The sequence below is a fragment of the Leuresthes tenuis genome, unplaced genomic scaffold (genome assembly GCF_036924035.1).
Source record: "Leuresthes tenuis unplaced genomic scaffold, fLeuTen1.0.hap1 SCAF_20, whole genome shotgun sequence".
Classification (NCBI taxonomy): domain Eukaryota; kingdom Metazoa; phylum Chordata; class Actinopteri; order Atheriniformes; family Atherinopsidae; genus Leuresthes; species Leuresthes tenuis.
In genome coordinates, this window is record NW_027325374.1 from 358302 (window position 1) to 385283 (window position 26982).

General features: G+C 52.3%; 2 protein-coding genes across 2 annotated transcripts; one reads left to right on the forward strand and one right to left on the reverse strand.

Annotated features, from left to right (window-relative positions):
* Positions 1-999: 999 nt before the first annotated feature.
* noc3l (NOC3-like DNA replication regulator) lies at positions 1000-16102 on the forward strand. Its single transcript, XM_072372803.1, has 21 exons — positions 1000-1110; positions 1768-1972; positions 2042-2165; positions 2250-2404; positions 2476-2550; positions 3852-3982; positions 4053-4214; positions 4306-4399; positions 4476-4651; positions 5500-5628; positions 5702-5833; positions 8262-8342; positions 8433-8533; positions 8712-8784; positions 8867-8930; positions 9907-9978; positions 10066-10247; positions 10420-10548; positions 10654-10751; positions 15526-15610; positions 15695-16102. Exons 1-21 carry the CDS (start codon positions 1102-1104, stop codon positions 15824-15826), a joined length of 2409 nt encoding a protein of 802 aa, XP_072228904.1. The 5' UTR covers positions 1000-1101; the 3' UTR covers positions 15827-16102.
* Positions 16103-18416: 2314 nt separating this feature from the next.
* Positions 18417-26212, reverse strand: LOC140278765 (interferon-induced protein with tetratricopeptide repeats 5-like). Its single transcript, XM_072373843.1, has 10 exons — positions 26126-26212; positions 25069-25251; positions 24790-24979; positions 24155-24346; positions 23089-23310; positions 22176-22317; positions 21934-22057; positions 19601-19742; positions 19424-19471; positions 18417-19342 (listed from the first exon to the last, which is right to left on the reverse strand). The coding sequence occupies exons 1-10, from the start codon at positions 26128-26130 to the stop codon at positions 19151-19153; spliced, it is 1440 nt and encodes a 479-aa protein (XP_072229944.1). The 5' UTR covers positions 26131-26212; the 3' UTR covers positions 18417-19150.
* Between the last annotated feature and the right edge of the window lie 770 nt (positions 26213-26982).

Below are 26982 nucleotides of genomic sequence, written 5' to 3' on the forward strand. Positions count from 1 at the left end.
ACTTGTCTTTTCTCTAGAAGAACCTGAAATTATTGAATATTTCTTCTATTCATGTAGCGTCACGACCCAATTTTATTTTAGCAGAACTTCTAACTGACATGATCAATATCATCATGATTATGGGAAAATATCACATGTAAATAATATATTATATAATAATAATATATTTTAAAAGCGAACTCAAACCCTTTCATTCCTCTCTATCTGCAATAGAAAAACTTTGCAGTAACAAGTTTTAATGCCTTAACTGAAAGATTGTCTCATTGCAAAAGAGGAACCGCCTGCATTAATGATTTATTATGGATTTATTTACGTCATAATATTATATATTTATCTTTTTTTATGTCCAATTAGTTCACTGAGATGTTGGTCTTGTTGTTCTAGTTTATTTGATTTTATTTGCCTTGTACAAATATAGACATATTTTTTAATTTTTTGTAAAAATGCAAAGTGGAGATTCTCAATTGAATTTGTAATTATGTATTATTCAATAAAAATTAAAAAAAGTTAACCTAACATGCATGTTTCTGGACTGTGGGGGGATGCTGGAGAACCCGGACAGAACCTGGACAGAAGAACCATCTGAGATCAGAACCTGGACAGAAGAACCACCTGAGATCAGAACCTGGACAGAAAGAACCACCTGAGATCAGAACCTGGACAGAAAGACCATCTGAGATCAGAACCTGGACAGAAAGACCATCTGAGATCAGAACCTGGACAGAAAGAACCATCTGAGAGAAAAGCTGGAACTGAGAGCCGAAATAATCAGAACCGTGATTTTACCAGTAAGAAAGTTTCTGATCTCTGTGGGTTAAACAGAGCTCTGTTCTGTCACCTGGCCTCAGTCCTGGATCTCCACTTCATGTCTTCAGGAAAGTTCTGACCCGCTCGGCCGAACCATGAACATTTTCTCCGGGTCCCTGCTGTCCTCCCACCGCTGGGGGCGCTGTTGTTTCCACACAGTCGGGCTCGGGTTGAGTGTTTCCGGGTCTCGGTGTAAACCCAGTTGGTCAACACGCGTGCAGCGTTAACTCATCTTTCACACGCACACTCTTCATCTCAACACCCAGAACCAGTGATCGGCTTCTGTCTGCCACCATGGGTCCGGTGAGTGGAATCGTTAAATCACCGTTTTTTAGAAGGCAGTCTGGTCCGATCCTCATGCTCTGTGAACGAGCTGCAGTCAAAACAGACGCTTCTCTGCTCTGCCACCAGACTCCATAGTGAAAACTGTGAATTTAAGATATAAAGAAAGGAGAGAAAACAGTCCCAGTTAAATTGAGGTTTTTCATAATGGAGTCTGGTTTTTCAGCCCGATGGTCTCGTTTCTCAATCCTACTTCTTTCTGTACAGCCTTGAACCAGACTACTACAAACTTCACGTTTGCTTTAAATGTGTTAGTATGTGAATAAATAGCTGCAGTGAGTCACAGTTGGATTAGTTGGAGTCTGGTATGTCGGAGCTCCATGTTTATTCTTCTGTACCAGACTCCACAGAGAATCCTCTGAATTTAAAGGAGACCTGATCTGTTGGTCATGTTTGTGTTGGATTGTTGAACTGAAACCAGTTTCACTCCATCAGTTTTTACTTTGAGAATCAAACAGAATAAAGTCTTTAATCACAGACGGATCCGTTTTCAGCACCTTCACACATCTTTAACAGTAGTCCTAAAATCCACTCCAACCTTTGTTGATCAGAAACACCTTGATTACTGTTTCCTGTGTTCTGTTTGCGGCGTGGCGGCGGCCTCCTTCCTCCCTGTAGCCTCGCTCAAAGAAACGGCGTCCAACCTTCCGCCGCCTGCTGAAGACAAGCGGCGTGAAGCTGGAGAACAAGCTGAAGAACCGGCAGCTGAATCAGCAGAACGCCGCCAAAAAGCAGCGCAAAGAGCACAAGAGGCTGCGGCAAGCGGTGAAAGGTGTGGCCCTCCAGGAGCCCCGCCCCCTGGAGACATACAGGAGGAGACCAGGTTAGAGACCCTCCAGTCACATGATCAATCAGACTCAGAGCGAGACCTGAAGCGCGTTCTGACCAACAGGGGAGGAGGAAGAGGAGGAGTTCCTGGAGAGCCTGCCGGTGGACATGATGGAGGAAGGCGACCTGCAGCAGATGACTGCCATGGCCCGACAAGCCTCCTTCATCACCAGAGACCTGTCGTCATGGTAACGCACACGCACATACCCTCACAAAGCATTCCGGCGTCTGAGCCGGCGATGACTCAGCGGCGTTTGTTTGGCACGTCCCAGCGGGCCGGTGCACGGGGCGAGGAAGAGGAGCGCAGACCTGGTCCGAAGCTACGAGAAGGTTCCGAGGAAGATGGCGAGGGCGGAGGAGGTGGAGGTCATCCACCTGCTGCCCATCAAAGACGAGCGTGGCGTGATCCCGCAGAGCGTGCAGAGAGGTATTCCACGACACCGATCAGCTGATCGATCCGATCACTGTGGAGACGTCACGTCTGCTCGTTTGTTTCAGTCATTAAGAACCAGCCGGAGGAGGAGGAGGAGGAGGAGGAAGGTGCTGCAGACGGGCCAAACGGGGAGGAGAACGGTACGTGGTCTGGGCTGGGTCTGGGCTGGTTCTGGGGCTGGGGCCGGGTCTGGGTCTGGGTCTGGATCTGGGTCTGGATCTGGGTCTGGGTCTGGGTCTGGGTCTGGATCAGGGTCTGGGTCTGGGTCTGGGTCTGGGTCTGGTCTGGGTCTGGGCTGGGTCTGGGTCTGGGTCTGGGTCTGGGTCTGGGTCTGGGTCTGGGTCTGGATCAGGGTCTGGGTCTGGGTCTGGGTCTGGGTCTGGTCTGGGTCTGGTCTGGGTCCGGGTCTGGGTCTGGGTCTGGGTCTGGGTCTGGGTCTGGGTCTGGGTCTGGTCTGGGTCCGGGTCTGGGTCTGGGTCTGGGTCTGGGTCTGGGTCTGGGTCTGGGTCTGGATCAGGGTCTGGGTCTGGGTCTGGGTCTGGGTCTGGGTCTGGGGCCGGGTCCGGGTCTGGGTCCGGGTCTGGGTCTGGGTCTGGATCTGGGTCTGGATCTGGGTCTGGGTCTGGATCTGGGTCTGGTCTGGTTCCGGGTCTGGGTCTGGGTCTGGATCTGGATAAGGTTCTGGGTCCGGGTCTGGGTCTGGGTCTGGGTCTGGATCTGGGTCTGGATCAGGGTCTGGGTCTGGGTCTGGGTCTGGATCTGGGTCTGGGTCTGGGTCTGGATCAGGGTCTGGTTCCGGGTCTGAATCTGGGTCTGGTCTGGTCTGGGTCTGGGTCTGGGTCTGGGTCTGGTCTGGTTCCGGGTCCGGGTCGGGTCTGGGTCTGGGTCTGGGTCTGGGTCTGGGTCTGGGATGTATGAAGCATCTGATTCTCTGAACTCAACATGTTTCCTGTTCAGCTTCATTTAATCTGGTAACAAACATCATTTCTACACCTCAGACCTGCAGCATCCCATAAATGTAATTTATTTCTACAACAATCCATTTCGGTACCAAAGTGCTTTACATCAGATAATAAATAAAGAAAAGAATAAGTACAAAACAATAAAATAACAGTAAACGCAATAAAATAAAATACAGATAATAAGATAATATAAGAGTCACCATACTGCTGGGTATTAAAAGCCATCTGAAATAAATATGTTTTTAGCCCAGATTTAAAGAGGCCCAGGTCAGAAATAAGACGCATCTCGTCATAAAGTCAGTGAACCTTTTCCCACTTTGTGTCCTTCTGCCAACACTTAAAGCCGCTCTGACTCTGAGGAAACAGGTGATGCAGAGTTCCAGCTGTTATTTTGTCCCATTCCTCCTGAAACACCTTAAGACTGTGGTAGATGAGATGAAACATGTCCTGACATGGCTGCCGTGTCTCCTCCCGTGCAGAGGGGGCAGCACTGAGCTCGGCGGCGCTGACGCCGGCACAGAGAGAGCGGCTCAGACTTCAGAAGTTAAACCAGAGGAAGCAGACCATCGCCAGCCTGGGATCAGCAATCATCTCAGACCCCTTCAGTAATGTAAGGATCCGACTCGGATCAGACTCTGTGGCGTGGGAACAGGTGTGTAACGCCATGTGATGTGCGGCAGATGAAGCGCCTGAAGGAGCTGCGGGGGATGCTGATGGAGGCTGACCCCAGCGTGGCGGTGTCTGTCAGGAAGCTTGTGATGGTTTCTCTCATGGAGATCTTTAAAGACATCGCCCCCACGTACAGAATCCGGCCGCTGACCGCAGCAGAAAAGACCGCCAAGGTACCCGTGATCCTCACCTGTCCTGGTTGGGTTTGTGTGGCGTTCAGACGGCGGTGACTGACCGGGTGTCGGGTCGCGTTCTGTGTTGCAGGTGAAGAAGGAGACCCAGCAGCTCCGGGAGTTTGAGGAAGGTTTGGTGAGTCAGTTCAAGTTCTACCTGGAGGACCTGGAGCAGACCATCAAAGGTACGCCGCGCCGCCGCCGCCGCCGCCACCGCCGCACACACTCACTCACACTCACACGGCTCCCATTCTTTTTCAGACTGGAAGCAGAAGAAGAGGAAGCGCAGTCAAGCAGTCGGCTTCCAGTCGTACCGCGGCCTGGCCGAGGTGGCCGTGCGCTGCCTGTGTGAGCTGCTGCTCGCCATGCCGCACTTCAACTTCCACAACAACATCATCGTCATCCTGGCGCCGCTGATGAACGACGCCGCCAAGAAGGTGCGTTCAGGGGTCCGGCGTTCAGGTGTCCGTTACAGGTGTCAGACGTGTGCTGCGTTCAGGTGTCAGACGTGTGCTGCGTTCAGGTGTCCGTTACAGGTGTCAGACGTGTGCTGCGTTCAGGTGTCAGACGTGTGCTGCGTTCAGGTGTCAGACGTGTGCTGCGTTCAGGTGTCAGACGTGTGCTGCGTTCAGGTGTCAGACAGGTGCTGCGTTCAGGTGTCCGTTACAGGTGTCAGACGTGTGCTGCGTTCAGGTGTCAGACGTGTGCTGCGTTCAGGTGTCAGACGTGTGCTGCGTTCAGGTGTCAGACGTGTGCTGCGTTCAGGTGTCAGACAGGTGCTGCGTTCAGGTGTCCGTTACAGGTGTCAGACGTGTGCTGCGTTCAGGTGTCAGACGTGTGCTGCGTTCAGGTGTCAGACGTGTGCTGCGTTCAGGTGTCCGTTACAGGTGTCAGACGTGTGCTGCGTTCAGGTGTCAGACGTGTGCTGCGTTCAGGTGTCAGACGTGTGCTGCGTTCAGGTGTCAGACGTGTGCTGCGTTCAGGTGTCCGTTACAGGTGTCAGACGTGTGCTGCGTTCAGGTGTCAGACGTGTGCTGCGTTCAGGTGTCAGACGTGTGCTGCGTTCAGGTGTCAGACGTGTGCTGCGTTCAGGTGACAGACGTGTGCTGCGTTCAGGTGACAGACGTGTGCTGCGTTCAGGTGTCAGACGTGTGCTGCGTTCAGGTGTCAGACGTGTGTTGCGTTCAGGTGTCAGACGTGTGCTGCGTTCAGGTGACAGACGTGTGCTGCGTTCAGGTGTCTGTTACACTTGATAGGTATGTGACGCGTTCAGTGTCTTTTTCAGGTGTCAGACATGTGCTGCGATGCGTTCAAGAAGCTCTTCCTGCAGGACAAAGTGGGCGGGGCTTCTCTGGCCGCTGTGCGGGTCATTTCTGGCCTTGTGAAGAGCCTGAACTACAACGTCAGACCTGAGGTAAGGATTCAAACGCTCTTGAACCTTCCAGTCGTCAATGATTCTGGACTTCTGAAACCTTCCTCTTCCTCAGGCGCTGAGAACTCTGCTCAGTCTGAGGATCAAAGAGGTGGAAATGAAGAAGGACCTGGAGACCACGGCACCAAAGAAGAAGTTCATGACAAACAAAGAGAAGAAGAAGAACCTGTCCAGGATGCAGAGGAAGGTAAGCGTACAGCGACTCTGAAAACATCGTTCTGAACATCAGCAGAAAGGATCCTGAGCAGGTTCCCCAGTCCCCGGCCGCCCGTTACACCGTGACCTCACCAACAGTGCTCAGCCAATCACAGGGAGGCCGGGCTCCTCCCCTCCCTCCACCCGGGGTTAGTGTGGGAGTGTCGCCCTACCAGGCCTCAGAGGTGGAGCCGTTTAACTTCTGTATCAGTCGGAGTCTTTGGTTTTTTACCACCCCACACAGCCCCACACCGCCCCACACAGCCCCACACAGCCCCACACCGCCCCACACAGCCCCACACAGCCCCACACAGCCCCACACAGCCCCACACCGCCCCACACAGCCCCACACAGCCCTACACCGCCCCACACAGCCCCACACAGCCCCACACAGCCCCACACCGCCCTACACAGCCCCACACAGCCCCACACAGCCCCACACAGCCCCACACCGCCCTACACAGCCCTACACAGCCCCACACAGCCCCACACAGCCCCACACAGCCCCACACAGCCCCACACCGCCCCACACAGCCCCACACAGCCCCACACAGCCCCACACAGCCCCACACCGCCCCACACAGCCCCACACAGCCCTACACCGCCCCACACAGCCCCACACAGCCCCACACAGCCCCACACCGCCCTACACAGCCCCACACAGCCCCACACAGCCCCACACAGCCCCACACAGCCCCACACAGCCCCACACCGCCCCACACAGCCCTACACAGCCCTACATAGCCCTACACCGCCCCACACAGCCCCACACAGCCCCACACAGCCCCACACAGCCCCACACAGCCCCACACAGCCCCACACAGCCCCACACCGCCCTACACAGCCCTACATAGCCCTACACAGCCCTACACAGCCCCACACAGCCCCACACAGCCCCACACAGCCCCACACAGCCCCACACCGCCCTACACAGCCCTACACAGCCCTACATAGCCCTACACAGCCCCACACAGCCCCACACAGCCCCACACAGCCCCACACAGCCCCACACAGCCCCACACCGCCCTACACAGCCCCACACAGCCCTACACAGCCCTACACAGCCCCACACAGCCCTACACAGCCCTACACAGCCCCACACAGCCCCACACAGCCCCACACAGCCCCACACAGCCCCACACAGCCCCACACAGCCCCACACAGCCCCACACCGCCCTACACAGCCCTACATAGCCCTACACAGCCCCACACAGCCCCACACAGCCCCACACAGCCCCACACCGCCCCACACAGCCCTACACAGCCCCACACCGCCCTACACAGCCCCACACAGCCCTACACAGCCCTACACAGCCCCACATAGCCCTACACAGCCCTACACAGCCCCACACAGCCCCACACAGCCCCACACAGCCCCACACAGCCCTACACAGCCCCACACCGCCCTACACAGCCCCACACAGCCCTACACAGCCCTACACAGCCCCACACAGCCCCACACAGCCCCACACCGCCCCACACAGCCCCACACAGCCCCACACCGCCCTACACAGCCCTACACAGCCCCACACAGCCCCACACAGCCCCACACAGCCCCACACAGCCCTACACAGCCCCACACAGCCCCACACCGCCCTACACAGCCCCACACAGCCCCACACAGCCCCACACAGCCCCACACCGCCCCACACAGCCCCACACAGCCCTACACAGCCCCACACAGCCCTACACAGCCCCACACAGCCCTACACAGCCCTACACAGCCCCACACAGCCCTACACAGCCCTACACAGCCCCACACAGCCCCACACAGCCCCACACAGCCCCACACCGCCCTACACAGCCCCACACCGCCCTACACAGCCCCACACAGCCCCACACAGCCCTACACAGCCCTACACAGCCCCACACAGCCCCACACCGCCCTACACAGCCCTACACAGCCCCACACAGCCCCACACAGCCCCACACAGCCCCACACAGCCCCACACAGCCCCACACAGCCCCACACAGCCCCACACAGCCCCACACAGCCCCACACAGCCCTACACAGCCCCACACAGCCCCACACAGCCCCACACAGCCCCACACAGCCCCACACAGCCCCACACCGCCCCACACAGCCCCACACAGCCCTACACAGCCCTACACAGCCCTACACAGCCCTACACCGCCCCACACAGCCCTACACAGCCCTACACAGCCCCACACAGCCCTACACAGCCCTACACAGCCCTACACCGCCCCTACACCGCCCCTACACCGCCCTACACAGCCCCACACAGTTCTCAGTCTGAGCTCAGCTTCATCAGTGTGAAACACACAGTTCATCCAGCAGTGAGCAAACCAAAGTGTGTGTGTGTGTGTGTGTGTGTGTGTGTGTGTGTGTGTGTGCGCGTGTGTGTGTGTGTGTGTGTGTGTGTGTGCGCGTGTGTGTGTGTGTGTGTGTGCGTGTGCAGTGGAAGAAGGCGGAGGAGAAGCTGGAGAAGGAACTGCTGGAGGCTGAAGCTTCAGAGAGCAAAGAGAAGAAGACTCAACTGGTGAGGGGAAAGTTCAGGAACTGGAATTAACTGGAAAGATGGGAGTCAGGAAGCTGAACTCTTCTTCTTCTTCTTCTTCCTCTTCCTCAGCACACAGAGACCCTCAACATCGTCTTCCTCGTCTACTTCAGGATTCTGAAGAAAGCTCAGAAATCAGTTCTGCTTCCCGCGGTTCTGGAGGGGCTGGCCAAGTACGACCCACACACAATCACACACACACACACACACACACACACACAGTCGCACGCACGCACACACACACACAATCACACAATCACACGCACACACACACAATCACACACACACACACAATCACACACACACACAGTCACGTGTTGTTAATCTGACTGTGATGTCATTTCCTGTCAGTTTTGCTCACCTGATCAACCTCGAGTTCTTTGATGACCTACTTAACGTGCTGCAGAACCTCATCCAATCAGGAGTGAGTATTTAGCTTGACCCCGCCCCCTTTACAGCCCTCTGTTAATTCAGCAACTTTGTTGATGATCGATTGATCTCTGCAGGATCTGACCAATCGGGAGAGACTCCACTGCATCCAGACCGTCTTCACCATCCTGTCAGGACAAGGTGTGTGTGTGTGTGTGTGTGTGTGAGGTGATATATTTTATCTGAATTATCCCTGAATTAATGTCTTCATGTTCAAAATGTTCCAGTAAACTGATGAATTAAATAAAACGCCGGATCAGTGACTCTGTTAGCTCATGTAGCTAACAGGAAGTGTTTGGCCGTTAGCTCATGCAGCTAACAGGAAGTGTTTGGCCGTTAGCTCATGCAGCTAACAGGAAGTGTTTGGCCGTTAGCTCATGCAGCTAACAGGAAGTGTTTGGCCGTTAGCTCATGCAGCTAACAGGAAAAGTTTGGCCGTTAGCTCAGGCAGCTAACAGGAAGTGTTTGGCCGTTAGCTCATGCAGCTAACAGGAAGTGTTTGGCCGTTAGCTCATGCAGCTAACAGGAAGTGTTTGGCCGTTAGCTACAGGAAGTGTTTATATGGAAGATGTCCATATAAATATATTTAACTAGAGAAGATGTTTTCAGTCAGATCTTTGATGAAGATTCAGAGGGTGAGAATTTCTGTCGGAGAGGGCGGGGCTTTAAACGGGTCGACCAGGTGGTGACGGGGAAAAGGTGGAGGTAGATGGGGCACGGAGGGGTCTGAATGGAAACCAGTAGCAGTAATGAGGACTGGGTTTCTCTGAATACTGATGAAGTGAACCGGGGGCATCAGACACTTTGATGCATTTACAGTTTTACTTTATCTCTGAGCATTTTTAAGCTGTAGCCCTTTGAATTCTGGTTGTTTAAGGTTAAAAAGCAGGTGATGAAACAGACTGGATCAGCTGACTGTGCTGTGTATGTTGTCATAGAAACAGACCTGTCTACAGGACGGCTGTAACAGCGGGACAGAGATCAGACTGTGTCCATGTTTCAGTCAGTGCTGGAGCTGAGGCAGCCATCTTAAAACATGTTACCCTGGAGTTGTGAATGGTGTCATTTCCTGTCTGTCAGCCTGTGTGGATCAATAAAGGTTGTTTCTGTGTTTCAGGTGATGCCCTGAACATCGACCCTCTGAACTTCTACTCTCAGCTGTACAAGATGCTGCCACAGCTGCACGCAGGTCCGCTCACACTCACACAATCAAACATGGCTTCCTGCTGACATCACATATCACATGACTCTGTTAATGCCCTGCTGTGTCTCTCAGGAGCACACAATGATGACATCATCATTGTGCTGCGGTGCCTAGATGCTATGCTAACTCGCCGCAGGAAACAAGTGACCCTGCAGAGGGCGATGGCTTTTGTCAAGCGACTGAGCATGCTCAGTCTGCACGTTCTGCCCAGTGCCAGCGTGGGGATCCTCGCCGCCAACAGAGCCACGATACATGTGAGTGTCTGGGTTAATATTTTAATTACAACAAATGATGTCCAGACCACAGCTGACCTTTGTGTCCCAGGTTTTTGTACTTATTGTGTGTGTGTGTGTGTGTGTGTGTGTGTGTGTGTGTGTGTCTCTGTGTGTGTGTGTGTGTGTGTGTGTGTGTGTGTGTGTGTGTTAGGCCTTCCCGAGGTGTGACTTCCTGCTCGATAACGAGATTCAAGGCAGCGGCTTTTACCTGCCAGAGCTGGACGAACCTGAACACTGCAACGCTCAGAACACTGCACTGTGGGAGCTGCACACACTGCAGGTACACACACACACTGCAGGTACACACACACACTGCAGGTACACACACACGCTGCAGGTCCTCTGAGTGTGTGTTAATCTGTGAGGTCCTCTGTGTGTGTTACAGAGACATTACCATCCCATCGTGCGGCGGTTTGCAGCCCACCTCCGTCAGGGAGCTCCCAGCGACGGCTCAGCAGCGCTCAGTGTGGAGCTGAGCCGCAGGTACCAAACTGCACCTTCTTAAAGGAACGGCACACTGCACCTTCTTAAAGGAACGGCACGCTGCTCCTTCTTAAAGGAACGGCACGCTGCACCTTCTTAAAGGAACGGCACGCTGCTCCTTCTTAAAGGAACGGCACGCTGCACCTTCTTAAAGGAACGGCACGCTGCACTTTCTTAAAGGAACGGCACGCTGCACTTTCTTAAAGGAACGGCACGCTGCACTTTCTTAAAGGAACGGCACGCTGCACCTTCTTAAAGGAACGGCATGCTGCACCTTCTTAAAGGAACGGCACGCTGCGCCTTCTTAAAGGAACGGCACGCTGCACCTTCTTAAAGGAACGGCACGCTGCACCTTCTTAAAGGAACGGCACGCTGCACCTTCTTAAAGGAACGGCACGCTGCACCTTCTTAAAGGAACGGCACGCTGCTCCTTCTTAAAGGAACGGCACGCTGCACCTTCTTAAAGGAACGGCACGCTGCACTTTCTTAAAGGAACGGCACGCTGCACTTTCTTAAAGGAACGGCACGCTGCACTTTCTTAAAGGAACGGCACGCTGCACCTTCTTAAAGAAGGAACGGCACGCTGCACCTTCTTAAAGGAACGGCACGCTGCACCTTCTTAAAGGAACGGCACGCTGCACCTTCTTAAAGGAACGGCACGCTGCACCTTCTTAAAGGAACGGCACGCTGCACCTTCTTAAAGGAACGGCACGCTGCACCTTCTTAAAGGAACAGCACGCTGCACCTTCTTAAAGGAACGGCACGCTGCACCTTCTTAAAGGAACGGCACGCTGCACCTTCTTAAAGGAACAGCACGCTGCACCTTCTTAAAGGAACGGCACGCTGCACCTTCCTAAAGGAACGGCACGCTGCACCTTCCTAAAGGAACGGCACGCTGCACCTTCTTAAAGGAACGGCACGCTGCACCTTTTTAAAGGAACGGCACGCTGCACCTTCTTAAAGGAACAGCACGCTGCACCTTCTTAAAGGAACGGCACGCTGCACCTTCTTAAAGGAACGGCACGCTGCTCCTTCTTAAAGGAACAGCACGCTGCACCTTCTTAAAGGAACGGCACACTGCACCTTCTTAAAGGAACGGCACGCTGCACCTTCTTAAAGGAACAGCACACTGCACCTTCTTAAAGGAACGGCACGCTGCACCTTCTTAAAGGAACAGCACGCTGCACCTTCTTAAAGGAACGGCACGCTGCACCTTCTTAAAGGAACAGCACGCTGCACCTTCTTAAAGGAACAGCACACTGCACTGCACCTTCTTAAAGGAACGGCACGCTGCACCTTCTTAAAGGAACGGCACGCTGCACCTTCTTAAAGGAACAGCACACTGCACTGCACCTTCTTAAAGGAACGGCACACTGCACCTTCTTAAAGGAACAGCACGCTGCACCTTCTTAAAGGAACGGCACGCTGCACCTTCTTAAAGGAACAGCACACTGCACTGCACCTTCTTAAAGGAACAGCACGCTGCACCTTCTTAAAGGAACAGCACACTGCACTGCACCTTCTTAAAGGAACGGCACGCTGCACCTTCTTAAAGGAACGGCACGCTGCACCTTCTTAAAGGAACGGCACGCTGCACCTTCTTAAAGGAACGGCACGCTGCGCCTTCTTAAAGGAACGGCACGCTGCGCCTTCTTAAAGGAACGGCACGCTGCGCCTTCTTAAAGGAACGGCACGCTGCGCCTTCCTAAAGGAACGGCACGCTGCACCTTCTTAAAGGAACGGCACGCTGCGCCTTCTTAAAGGAACGGCACGCTGCGCCTTCTTAAAGGAACGGCACGCTGCGCCTTCTTAAAGGAACGGCACGCTGCACCTTCCTAAAGGAACGGCACGCTGCGCCTTCTTAAAGGAACGGCACGCTGCACCTTCCTAAAGGAACGGCACGCTGCACCTTCCTAAAGGAACGGCACGCTGCACCTTCTTAAAGGAACGGCACGCTGCACCTTCCTAAAGGAACGGCACGCTGCACCTTCCTAAAGGAACGGCACGCTGCACCTTCTTAAAGGAACGGCACGCTGCACCTTCCTAAAGGAACGGCACGCTGCACCTTCCTAAAGGAACGGCACGCTGCACCTTCTTAAAGGAACGGCACGCTGCACCTTCCTAAAGGAACGGCACGCTGCACCTTCTTAAAGGAACGGCACGCTGCACCTTCTTAAAGGAACGGCACGCTGCGCCTTCTTAAAGGAACGGCACGCTGCACCTTCCTAAAGGAACGGCACGCTGCACCTTCTTAAAGGAACGGCACGCTGCACCTTCTTAAAGGAACGGCACGCTGCGCCTTCTTAAAGGAACGGCACGCTGCGCCTTCTTAAAGGAACGGCACGCTGCACCTTCCTAAAGGAACGGCACGCTGCGCCTTCTTAAAGGAACGGCACGCTGCACCTTCCTAAAGGAACGGCACGCTGCACCTTCCTAAAGGAACGGCACGCTGCACCTTCTTAAAGGAACGGCACGCTGCACCTTCCTAAAGGAACGGCACGCTGCACCTTCCTAAAGGAACGGCACGCTGCACCTTCCTAAAGGAACGGCACGCTGCACCTTCTTAAAGGAACGGCACGCTGCACCTTCCTAAAGGAACGGCACGCTGCACCTTCTTAAAGGAACGGCACGCTGCACCTTCTTAAAGGAACGGCACGCTGCACCTTCCTAAAGGAACGGCACGCTGCACCTTCCTAAAGGAACGGCACGCTGCACCTTCCTAAAGGAACGGCACGCTGCACCTTCCTAAAGGAACGGCACGCTGCACCTTCTTAAAGGAACGGCACGCTGCACCTTCTTAAAGGAACGGCACGCTGCACCTTCCTAAAGGAACGGCACGCTGCACCTTCCTAAAGGAACGGCACGCTGCTCCTTCTTAAAGGAACGGCACGCTGCACCTTCCTAAAGGAACGGCACGCTGCTCCTTCTTAAAGGAACAGCACGCTGCTCCTTCTTAAAGGAACAGCACGCTGCACCTTCTTAAAGGAACGGCACGCTGCACCTTCTTAAAGGAACGGCACGCTGCACCTTCTTAAAGGAACGGCACGCTGCACCTTCCTAAAGGAACGGCACGCTGCACCTTCCTAAAGGAACGGCACGCTGCACCTTCCTAAAGGAACGGCACGCTGCACCTTCCTAAAGGAACGGCACGCTGCACCTTCCTAAAGGAACGGCACGCTGCACCTTCCTAAAGGAACGGCACGCTGCACCTTCCTAAAGGAACGGCACGCTGCTCCTTCTTAAAGGAACGGCACGCTGCTCCTTCTTAAAGGAACGGCACGCTGCTCCTTCTTAAAGGAACGGCACGCTGCACCTTCTTAAAGGAACGGCACGCTGCACCTTCTTAAAGGAACGGCACGCTGCACCTTCTTAAAGGAACAGCACACTGCACCTTCTTAAAGAAGGAACGGCACGCTGCACCTTCTTAAAGAAGGAACGGCACGCTGCACCTTCTTAAAGAAGGAACGGCACGCTGCACCTTCTTAAAGAAGGAACGGCACGCTGCACCTTCTTAAAGGAACGGCACGCTGCAGCTTCCTAAAGGAACGGCACGCTGCACCTTCCTAAAGGAACGGCACGCTGCACCTTCCTAAAGGAACGGCACGCTGCACCTTCCTAAAGGAACGGCACGCTGCTCCTTCTTAAAGGAACGGCACGCTGCTCCTTCTTAAAGGAACGGCACGCTGCTCCTTCTTAAAGGAACGGCACGCTGCTCCTTCTTAAAGGAACGGCACGCTGCACCTTCTTAAAGGAACGGCACGCTGCAGCTTCTTAAAGGAACGGCACGCTGCTCCTTCTTAAAGGAACGGCACGCTGCACCTTCTTAAAGGAACGGCACGCTGCACCTTCTTAAAGGAACGGCACGCTGCACCTTCTTAAAGGAACGGCACGCTGCACCTTCTTAAAGGAACGGCACGCTGCTCCTTCTTAAAGGAACGGCACGCTGCACCTTCTTAAAGGAACGGCACGCTGCACCTTCTTAAAGGAACGGCACGCTGCACCTTCTTAAAGGAACGGCACGCTGCTCCTTCTTAAAGGAACGGCACGCTGCACCTTCTTAAAGGAACGGCACGCTGCACCTTCTTAAAGGAACGGCACGCTGCAGCTTCTTAAAGGAACGGCACGCTGCTCCTTCTTAAAGGAACGGCACGCTGCACCTTCTTAAAGGAACGGCACGCTGCTCCTTCTTAAAGGAACGGCACGCTGCTCCTTCTTAAAGGAACGGCACGCTGCACCTTCTTAAAGGAACGGCACGCTGCAGCTTCTTAAAGGAACGGCACGCTGCTCCTTCTTAAAGGAACGGCACGCTGCACCTTCTTAAAGGAACGGCACGCTGCACCTTCTTAAAGGAACGGCACGCTGCACCTTCTTAAAGGAACGGCACGCTGCACCTTCTTAAAGGAACGGCACGCTGCTCCTTCTTAAAGGAACGGCACGCTGCACCTTCTTAAAGGAACGGCACGCTGCACCTTCTTAAAGGAACGGCACGCTGCACCTTCTTAAAGGAACGGCACGCTGCACCTTCTTAAAGGAACGGCACGCTGCACCTTCTTAAAGGAACGGCACGCTGCAGCTTCTTAAAGGAACGGCACGCTGCTCCTTCTTAAAGGAACGGCACGCTGCACCTTCTTAAAGGAACAGCACACTGCACTCAGTGTGGTTATTGTGGGCTCGGGAGCGTTTGTTTGCAGTATCAGTGTGTTTGGAAGGGGAAGGTTGTTAGGTAAAACTCTGTTTTACTTGATTTGAATGATTTGAACCCTCATCTGTGCAGGTCACCACAGGAGCTGTTTGAAGACTATAGTGTCAAAAACATGACCTTTAACCCCCCAGTAGCACCGCCCAGTTCCAAGAAGAAGGTGAGAAAATGACATCACTCATGGCGTGTTGCATCAAGCCGGGGACGGTTTTATCTGAACAAGTCGTGTTTCTGTGTTGTTCAGGATCTCTTCGTGGTCGGAGCGGCGCTGCTGGACGCCGAGCTGCAGAGACGAGTCCAGAGTGTTCGGACCGCTGCTGATGATACACAACTGGACTTTAGTGCAGCCTGCGCACGCACCACAGCCCAGCACTGATGCACGCACACACATGCACACACATGCACACACACACACACACACACACACACGCACATGCACACACGCACACATGCACACACGCACACACACACACGCACATGCACACACGCACACACACACACACACTCTGCTGCTGCTTTCTTTGAGTCGAAAATCCAGGCGAAGCGTGTGAATGAGGAGGCTTTAGATGCTGCCCCGTGCCGTCAGGTCCTGTGACATCAGCCAATGAGGAGCAGAGCGCTGCTTCATCAGCCAATGAGGAGCAGAGCGCCGCTTCATCAGCCAATGAGGAGCAGAGCGCTGCTTCATCAGCCAATGAGGAGCAGAGCGCCGCTTCATCAGCCAATGAGGAGCAGAGCGCTGCTTCATCAGCCAATGAGGAGCAGAGCGCCGCTTCATCAGCCAATGAGGAGCAGAGCGCCGCTTCATCAGCCAATGAGGAGCAGAGCGCTGCTTCATCAGCCAATGAGGAGCAGAGCGCCGCTTCATCAGCCAATGAGGAGCAGAGCGCTGCTTCATCAGCCAATGAGGAGCAGAGCGCCGCTTCATCAGCCAATGAGGAGCAGAGCGCCGCTTCATCAGCCAATGAGGAGCAGAGCGCCGCTTCATCAGCCAATGAGGAGCAGAGCGCCGCTTCATCAGCCAATGAGGAGCAGAGCGCTGCTTCATCAGCCAATGAGGAGCAGAGCGCCGCTTCATCAGCCAATGAGGAGCAGAGCGCCGCTTCATCAGCCAATGAGGAGCAGAGCGCCGCTTCATCAGCCAATGAGGAGCAGAGCGCCGCTTCATCAGCCAATGAGGAGCAGAGCGCCGCTTCATCAGCCAATGAGGAGCAGAGCGCTGCTTCATCAGCCAATGAGGAGCAGAGCGCCGCTTCATCAGCCAATGAGGAGCAGAGCGCCGCTTCATCAGCCAATGAGGAGCAGAGCGCCGCTTCATCAGCCAATGAGGAGCAGAGCGCCGCTTCATCAGCCAATGAGGAGCAGAGCGCTGCTTCATCAGCCAATGAGGAGCAGAGCGCTCTCTGCACACTCACAGTCTCTCAGTGAAATGTTCGAGGGCGACTCTCTGAGCAGAAGACCGTGTGAATCTGTTATTTTCTCTTTTTTAAGAACTCTCTTGTAGTTGTTGTTGGTTGCCGGTGCAGATTGTGTTCATCTGTAACTAAATAAACTGTTTGCAGAGGCTCATTAAAGGCACAGTTCAACATATTTGGGATAGTTGTCTTTTTTTCTGGATTTGTTAGTATATTTAAAGTGTTTTTGTATCCGGTTCTCTTGACCAACACTGTCCCAAAAGAAGTTTCAGTGCAGTCTGTTGGGTTCCTGAGCTCGGCTACTTTCTGATTGGCTCTGTATGAATTTGATTGTATCCTTGAAGTGCCCTGAGATGTTGTTATTTAGCTCTTTATGAATAAAACTAAATTGAATTGAATCAGTAAGCAGGAAACTTCTAACTGTTAATCTCAACGGGGGCCTTTAACCGGGCTAACTGGAGCAGGGTCAGGGTAACCCTCAGCACCAAACACAGGGAGAAGTCTGTGGAAGTGATTTTCAGGCTCAGCAGCTGGTACTAATCTAATTTCCCTGTTTTTCATTTCTTCTCTTCACATTTAACACTTTCTTCTGAAGTTCTGCTTTTGTTTTTTTTCTGTGAACATCTTAGTGCTTTTTTAATTTGCTTTGTTGGGACTTTCTTTCATGCTTTTGCTCGGTAAAGTTTTAGGGTTAATCACAGAATCAGAGTGTTGAAAGTTCAGTTCTGAGTCTGAACATGCAAATCTGAAACCACGGGAGAATTGCTTGAAAATTAAGTGACACAAACAACAGGGTTTATTTATTCATTTTCCTTTTTTGTGTTTTTACAATGGGCGACAGTGAGCTGCAGCTACCCAGAAGCCCTCAGGGCGACACAGTGAGCTGCAGCTACCCAGAAACCCTCAGGGCGACAGTGAGCTGCAGCTACCCAGAAGCCCTCAGGGTGACAGTGAGCTGCAGCTACCCAGAAACCCTCAGGGTGACAGTGAGCTGCAGCTACCCAGAAACCCTCAGGGCGACAGTGAGCTGCAGCTACCCAGAAGCCCTCAGGGCGACACAGTGAGCTGCAGCTACCCAGAAGCCCTCAGGGCGACAGTGAGCTGCAGCTACCCAGAAGCCCTCAGGGCGACAGTGAGCTGCAGCTACCCAGAAGCCCTCAGGGCGACAGTGAGCTGCAGCTACCCAGAAACCCTCAGGGCGACACAGTGAGCTGCAGCTACCCAGAAGCCCTCAGGGCGGCAGTGAGCTGCAGCTACCCAGAAGCCCTCAGGGCGACACAGTGAGCTGCAGCTACCCAGAAACCCTCAGGGCGACAGTGAGCTGCAGCTACCCAGAAACCCTCAGGGCGACAGTGAGCTGCAGCTACCCAGAAGCCCTCAGGGCGACAGTGAGCTGCAGCTACCCAGAAGCCCTCAGGGCGACAGTGAGCTGCAGCTACCCAGAAACCCTCAGGGCGACAGTGAGCTGCAGCTACCCAGAAGCCCTCAGGGCGGCAGTGAGCTGCAGCTACCCAGAAACCCTCAGGGCGACAGTGAACTGCAGCTACCCAGAAACCCTCAGGGCGACAGTGAGCTGCAGCTACCCAGAAGCCCTCAGGGCGACAGTGAGCTGCAGCTACCCAGAAACCCTCAGGGCGACACAGCACAGGTTTTCATGTGGAAACCACCCCAGCAGTTATGTTTTTACAACATGCAGTAACACAAGAAACACAACCTGTGATTTATGTTCAGCTGTCTGCGCTGAATCAGAAACTTCTCATGTGATTAATGATACCATCCATTCAGAGAACCCTTTTACCCAAGTGAGAACATATGTGGTTTGGTGTTGGGTTCAGACACTTTGACATGTGGGGATCGAAGTTTTTTGGGCTTTTGTTTCCTAGATTAATGCACAATGTTTGGATATCACAAAAAGTTGGTGCTTTTTCTCTTTTACAGTGTTGCATTGCTGCCAGACACTGCAGCTGTGGCGTCAGTCTGCGAGTGTTCAGGCTCCTTCAGTCTGAACATTCATCAGTTAGACAACCTTCAATGAAAGCTCAAGGTTTGATGCACTTGTTTAATCTCAGTGTTTCGGGAATGTTCAGGTTCTCTCCTGAAATGATAAGGAATCTCTCTTGAATAACGAACTGAACATCATTTGCTGCTCCTGTGGCGGCACGCTTTAGCCTTCATGCAGTTACTGACTCAGACAGAGCTGTAAATCCAGGTTGTGGGATAAACGGCACAAATTATAAGAAGACCCATGCACCAAGTTGAGCTTTAGCACAGGTCCTCCTGAGGAATCACTGCAGCTGCAGACGCAGCTCGCAGAGCGCCGACAGACACTCCTCGTCTCCTCCTTCCAGAGCTTTCTCGTAAAACTCCACCGCCCTCCTCAGATCGCCGGCAGCTTTGGCCACAGCTCCCAGAATGCCGTAGGCTGCGGCGTCTCTGGGGTTCCTGCCAAGGCGGCGTTCTGCGATCTGCTTCAGTTTCTGTGGAAGAACATCGTAGTTTTACCTTTTCCTTTAGATGACTTTTCAGAGAAACTGACAGAAAAGCAGAAGCTGGCAGACCTTCTGACAGTGCCTCTTCTCAGATGTGTCGGCGCTGAACTCCAGAGCCTGTTGGACAACACAGGAGCAAGAACCGAATCAGAGGCTTCTTTGTGTTCAGCAGGCACCGATGGACTGGACCCACGTGCACGGCTCCAGGCTGAATGGGGACAGTAAACACGAGCTGCACACACACACCTTTTTGTAGTAGGCGATGGCGAGGTCTTTCTGAAAGGTGTGGTAGTGGCAGAACTCGGCGTAGCTGCGACAGATTACCTGCTGGACGCTCCAGAACTCCTCGTCCAACTTCTCCAGCACATCATCGAACAGCTGCTGCGCTCTGGAAACACAAAGGAGCTCACATCAGCTCCTTAAATGTGTCTGCAGACTGCTGAGTGAACAGTGACCCGCATCGATGACATCACGCCACAATGGTGTGTACAGAAGCAACCATGGCAACAGCAACCGGTGCTGCAGGACTGGAGGCGGTTACCACACCTTGGTCAACCTGTTTGGCACAGAAAAGTGCTCCGGGTTTTGTTTTGCCCGACCTACCCCAGGGAGACGATCCCCAGCAGGTGCTGCGAGGCTTCAGGCAGAGGTGGGTCCCCCCCCGGGGCGCCGGGGCGGTCCACAGGACCAGCGCGGGTCAGAATGACGTCAGAGTCGCCTTAGATGCGACCCGGCTGTCCAGACTGCGGTCGCATTAAAAATAATCCGGTTCAGAACCACGTTTAAAAGGTCAGGTTCAATGCGACTTGTTCACACTGTCAGAAGCAGTCGGATATGAGCCAAAAAATAATAAAAACCAGATTCAAGTGACCTGCGACCGCAGCCAAAGCCTCGGTTGGGTTGAAATGTAACGCGTTTTATCTCTCAGGGTTTCACAATCAGTCCGACTTTGCTTCTACTGCAGCCAGTTTTTACCCACAGGTTTACGAACAAGAACATAACGAGTCAGAGCAGAGCTTTAATATCTGATAACCATTGCCCCCCCCTCAGACCTCCACTCCCCACCCAATGAAGGCCACTGAGAGGATCATTCTCATCCACCACCCCCAGCCCCCCCCCCAGCCCCTGGTAAGAACTGCACCCCCTCTGGTTCACAGTGTGGAGGGTGCTGTCACCTACCTGCCCCCCCAGCTGCTGTCACCTACCTGCCCCCCAGCTGCTGTCACCTACCTGCCCCCCAGCTGCTGTCACCTACCTGCCCCTCCCAGCTGCTGTCACCTACCTGCCCCCCCCCCCAGCTGCTGTCACCTACCTGCCCCCCCCCTGTCACCTACCTTCCCCCCCAGCTGCTGTCACCTACCTGCCCCCCCCAGCTGCTGTCACCTACCTGCCCCCCCCCCCAGCTGATGTCACCTACCTGCCCCCCAGCTGCTGTCACCTACCTGCCCCCCCCAGCTGCTGTCACCTACCTGCCCCCCCCAGCTGCTGTCACCTACCTGCCCCCCCCAGCTGCTGACACCTACCTGCCCCCCCAGCTGCTGTCACCTACCTTCCCCCCCCAGCTGCTGTCACCTACCTGCCCCCCCCATTTACATATTTACATATTTACAGTGGTAAATGCGCCTCAAACCAGAACTTCCTAATGAAGGGGCAGAATTATTCTACAGGTACTTTGTAAATACCCCATGTAAATTTCTTCAGTGCAGGATAAATCTTTCACACCTGCCTCCGAGGCCCCACATGCTAACACATGCTAACACATGCTAACACATGCTAACACATGCTAACACATGCTAACACATGCTAACAAAGCTATGTGGGATTCCTCCTTCAGCCTAATGGCTCCCTTCACCTCGGGAGTCCAAACTATTCATTTAATTTATATCATAGTAACATTCATAGTCTGGTCTTCTGAAGAAGGCTGGATACTCTGAGAATTCGGGGGCCTTCACCCAACCTGGAGGTGCAGAGAAGCCTCCATCTTACCCATCAGGGAACATGGAAGCCCATCCCAGCTTGAGCTGGGGCTCCTCCCCCATCAGTGATGATCTAACTGCCAGCCCCTGGCTTTGACCGCTGCCCAGCCTACTTTATACCAGACCTTTTTAACGCCTCTTGCACATGGGGAGTCCACAGGAGGGTGGTCCTGTGTAGCTTGGAGCCAGACTCCATGGGCAAATACCCAACCACCAGGCCCTCACTCAGGAGGCTGGCTGGTCCTCACCTTGGAGATACTGAGGCCCCAGTAAACCTAACCTGGAGCCTGGCCAAGGTACCTTGATCATAAAAAACTACAAAGCAATCCACCTTAGGAGACCATAAAAGGGGCAAACTGTGCCGTACAACAAAGCTCCTGGAATCCCTCGGGGGCTCAAACCATCCACCACGATAAAGTGGAAGTTCACGGACCTACTCTGATAAATGGAATAGGGCTTTTAGTACTGTCCCACGCTTCAGGAACTTCTAGGAGGTGATAAGCATTTGACTTGCGCTAACTTACTTGTAGCATTCTACTTTATGTGATGCTGCTTTTAATTTCCGGACAGCTACAGTTTGTAACAAACCAACAACAGGAGCACCTCTCCAGGGCATTTTCCTCAGCATACTGCAGAGCCAGCACAGTCTTGGCGTGGGTCAAAGTGTTTTTCAGTCCGATGGCCTCTTCCAGGTGCTGGATGCTGAGAAGCCTCCAGTGTTGCAGCTCTGAAAGGAAAGAATCGGTTCCTCAGGGCGCATCTTTAGTCTTTCTGAAGTGTTGACAGTTGTAAAGGAGCTAGAAGTCTGTCTAAGTCAGTGGAATACATTTAAAACTGGACCGTACCTCTTTCTTTTTCCTGAGTTCTCTCAAGATACAAGTTTTTCTTCTTCCTGTTGTAGCACAGAGCTAACTGGTGGTGGATGAAAGCTGATTGGTTGTTCTCCAACACTTTCAGCAGCAGTTCAATGCTCTCATCCAGCTGATCCTGGAACAGGAAAAAAGCTCAGGGTCACCCATCAGAACCAGACTCACCCATCAGAACCAGACTCACCCATCAGAACCAGACTCACCCATCAGAACCAGACTCACTCATCAGATCAGAACCAGACTCACCCATCAGATGGACCAGACTCACCCATCAGAACCAGACTCACTCATCAGAACCAGACTCACTCATCAGAACCAGACTCACCCATCAGAACCAGACTCACTCATCAGAACCAGACTCACTCATCAGAACCAGAGTCACCCATCAGAACCAGACTCACCCATCAGAACCAGACTCACCCATCAGATCAGAACCAGACTCACCCATCAGAACCAGACTCACTCATCAGATGGACCAGACTCACCCATCAGAACCAGACTCACCCATCAGAACCAGACTCACTCATCAGAACCAGACTCACCCATCAGAACCAGACTCACTCATCAGATCAGAACCAGACTCACCCATCAGAACCAGACTCACTCATCAGATGGACCAGACTCACTCATCAGAACCAGACTCACCCATCAGAACCAGACTCACTCATCAGATGGACCAGACTCACTCATCAGAACCAGACTCACCCATCAGAACCAGACTCACTCATCAGAACCAGACTCACTCATCAGATGGACCAGACTCACTCATCAGATGGACCAGACTCACCCATCAGAACCAGACTCACTCGTCAGAACCAAGCAGGATAAGAAGCTGTATATATAGTTCTTTGTAACTTTCCATCTTTTCTTTAACCTTGTTTGCTCCTACCTTTTTGCGAAGGTATATGGCCACATATCGGAGGATTTGAGTGTCATCGGGTCCGATCTCCAGCGCTTTCTCCACCAGCCCATCAGCCTCTCTGTATTTTTGGTAGTAGAGCAGTTTCAGAGCCAGCATAGACATCAGGACGCCATCGTCAGGGCTGATTTCCAGGGCTCGACGAAGCTGTTTGATGGCCGGTGACTCTTCGTCGCACAGTTTCAAAACGTACTGCAGATCAGACCTCTGTTAGTTTGCTGAAGGTCACCAAACCCTGAATAAATCCTAATCAGAGATGTAAATCTAACAGTTTGGGAGGGTCAGGGCCTCAGGACACAGGTGCAGGGTCAGTTCACAGTAAAGAATGTTTTTTATGTAAACAGCAGGTGGAGGATCTCCAGGCAGAGCGAGCAAAGGGGCTGTGAAAATCCTCCATAACTATGGATGAGTGCAGCTGTGAAAGTTATCAAACCAAAGCCTCTCCTCTCCAGGAGGAAAACAAAGAGCTATTAAAGATAACAAAAGAAACTCCAACTGAGGCTTATAGAAAGAACCGAGGCACTATAAAACTTTAACAATTAACTTAAAACACTCCTTTAACGGAGGCACAACAAAATCCCTCCAAACAACGGAGGAACAGCAACAGGCTGTAGAACCTCCTGTTGCATAAACTGTGGCTGTGGAATAACAGAAGAAAAAGTAGCTCTGAAGCTCGACTTCAGGCTCATGGAAATGAAACCAGGTGGAAACAATCAGACAGGAGGAAGGGCAGCGTACCTGAAGCAAGAGGAAGCTAATATTTCAAAATAAAACAGGAAATGACATGAATCAAACCTAAATTGTGACAGATTTGCTGAAGGTCTCGTCTCAGCACCAAACCCTGAATAAATCCTAATCAGAGATGTAAATCTAACAGTTTGGTAGATTTGTTGCTGAATACAGTTTCAGTCTAATGGGAGGTTGGTGTGACGAAGCCTCGGTTCCTGGGCTGGACCTGGTTAGTGTGTATGAGGCAGCAGACTAAACACCGATCAAACAGGTCAACCTGCCAGAACAATCAGCTGATGGACAGTACCGGTTCTGTGCGATAGAGGGCGATAGCGTAGCCGCTGTTAAACTCGCAGTCATCAGGCTGCAGCTCCAAAGCTCTGCAGAAACACTCCATGGCTTTGGGGTAGTAGGACTTGGAGAACTTGAGAAAGGTCCAGGCCTTCTCTCCGTACACCTCTGGGTGGAGGACAGTGGAGGAATCAGCCGGATGCTTCAGCTGCAGAGGATCAGACACCAACAAGTCAAGTTTATCTATGTTGCACATTTAAAACAACAGAAGCTTAAAGGGCTGAACAGCCAATAATAATGTAATAAGAGGTTATAAATGTAAGAACAGTAAAGCACAGGAAAGGATGATCTGAGACAGAGAAAACCTGCAGCTTTATCAGCACTTTAGGACCTTCACCTCAAGGCTGTTTCTATCTTTTCGGGGTTCCTTACTTTCTCTTTGTGGACGTTTTGTAGCACTTGGTGGTAGTTGTATGTGTCTTTATGGCATTTATTATTCATTCGTTTATTTTTCTATGCCTTTTGTATGAAATTGTTCATCCCTTCATGTCGGGGTTCTGGTTTTGTTCCTGCTCGGGCAGTCATGTGATAAATCTTGTTTCACGGTAAAGGCATCGATGCTAAGCTAGGCTAGCTCCTCCACAGACTCACCAGGATGTCCTCGACTCTCTGGCAGTAGCTCTGTGACTGTGTGTGGTCTCCAGTGTGGTATTTCAGCCAGGCCAGGTCTCCGTAGGTCACGATGAGCCGCCGCTCGCTGTCCTCACCGTAACACTCCTTAATCTTCTGCTCCGATTGGTTGAGGAGTGACAGCGCCTCCTCTGGCTTATCCTGAAGACACCTGAGGACAGACGGGTGCTCAGGTTCTAAAGCTGTCTGAGCAGAACCACTGCTCCATGTAAAAGAAATGCTCATTAAGGCGTTGTGTACCTCACATAAGCCAGGAAGCTGTAGGAGTGGGCCACAGCGCCCGGCTGTCCCAGCTGCAGATCGATATCATGCTGCAGCTGCCTGCTGAGGTCGTCCAGCTCAAAGTCTTCCTTTTTCAGATCCCAGGTGAAGCGACTCTGCAGCTGCTGCAGCCTGCAGTGAAGATCCTCGTCTGTGTGGCTGCTGCTACAACAGAGAGTCGCTTCACTCACATCTGAACTGAACTACCATGAGACTTTCCTGTTTGTTCCTATTCGTTGGTCGTTTCTCCTTCAGGTATTGGGTTGGTGTTTTAATAAAAGCGACTGTTTCCTAACCTGTAAAGGGTCTAACTGTATTCTCAGTCACATGCTACCTCTCCTTCCTCTTGTTTGGCACTATAACTGCTGGTCGAGGGATTTCACATGTGCTGTGAGCTAATGACTGTAATCTATTGAGGACCAGTGTGTCTGAGGTTCTCTGCTCTGCTTTATTTATTTAGCAGCACAAACACTTGTAACTCTTCCTTTTAGTGAGCTCTGTGTGCAGGCCGGGCTTCACCCTCCGTTTCCATGGCGATAGGATGGATGTCAGTTAAGGCTGTGCCACATTTAGGGTCAGAATGACCTCTGGTGAGGTCAACAACAGAAGATGCTTGAGGAAATCAGATAGAGATTGGGTTTTGGTGCCATTTTCTGTGCTGTTCCTGTTAATAAATAAGAGGTGAGTCCGTCTGATCTTCTCTGAGAATTATTCATCTAAACAGTCCTTCATCAGTTGAAGGGTGTTGCATTTACCTCTGAGGTAGCATAACCTGAGAAAAGTTTTCAGTTTACATCAAAACGGGGGTTTGGTTAATAGATGGGTTGAAAGTAAAGTTCAGAACCAGAACTTTTAAGAATGACTCCTGAGAGGAAGATAACATTCAGAGCTTTACAGAAAGAAAGCACCTGAGCAACACTGGCCCAACACACACAGATACATATATACACGCCTATTTGGACATGTTCCAGAGCTGAACGGGACAGAACTGCACAAGAACTCAGCAGAACAAATGAAAAATGGAGCAAACACTCACCTCATTGTGATGATTCAGGCTGTGGCAGAACAAACTGTCCAGATGTGTGTAATATGCAGCAATGAGGAGTTATGAAAGAAACTGAGCAGACAGGAACGATGCCTTCATGTCACTTCTGAAATGTGAGGTAGACAGAGTTATTCATCACAAAGAAGAAATAATAAAGGTGATTATTCTGCACACAGCAAAAAGTGAACCAGCATCTGAAGTGAAGAAATGTTCAGTTCATCATAAATATTACATCTGAATGTTGCAAAGTCAACTTCAACCACTGAGACAAATCAACCTTCCAGCCACAGCTGATTGTGTCCCACAGCACCTGAACGCAGCACCACTTTCTGTAGGTTTCATTTTCCTGAATGAGGATGTGTTCAGTCAGAACAGGATAATCACAGTGACATCACAAAATCTGCCTGAACCAACCAGCTGAGTCAAGTCGATTCAAGCCAAGGCAGGATGGAGCTCAGTGTTTACTGGAAGTCATGTGACCGCTTCCTGCATCGTGCAGATACAGGACTTTAAAGTCCTGCATCGGGCAGATACAGGACTTTAAAGTCCTGCATCGGGCAGATACAGGACTTTAAAGTCCTGCATCGTGCAGATACAGGACTTTAAAGTCCTGCATCGGGCAGATACAGGACTTTAAAGTCCTGCATCGGGCAGATACAGGACTTTAAAGTCCCCTCTGATGAACCAGAGTGCATGATAGTCAGAGTTCACTGCAGCTTCAGCTCAAACAGAGCGCTGAGGTACTCGCTCTTCTGATGAAAGCCTTCTTCTAACCCTAACTAACTAATCTAACCCACTTCAGTCAGCAGACTGGCCCTGAGATTTCCTTCAGCCTCTGCGGGAAAACA

Excerpts from the sequence above, each read along its gene's own strand:
- noc3l (XM_072372803.1), top strand. Across the intron at positions 10,248-10,419 it reads CCAACAGAGCCACGATACAT|GCCTTCCCGAGGTGTGACTT; the intron begins GTGAGTGTCTGG and ends TGTGTGTGTTAG. Across the intron at positions 10,549-10,653 it reads GGGAGCTGCACACACTGCAG|AGACATTACCATCCCATCGT; the intron begins GTACACACACAC and ends TGTGTGTTACAG.
- LOC140278765 (XM_072373843.1), bottom strand. Across the intron at positions 24,980-25,068 it reads AGCTTCCTGGCTTATGTGAG|GTGTCTTCAGGATAAGCCAG; the intron begins GTACACAACGCC and ends GTCTGTCCTCAG. Across the intron at positions 24,347-24,789 it reads AGAGAGTCGAGGACATCCTG|CTGAAGCATCCGGCTGATTC; the intron begins GTGAGTCTGTGG and ends GATCCTCTGCAG.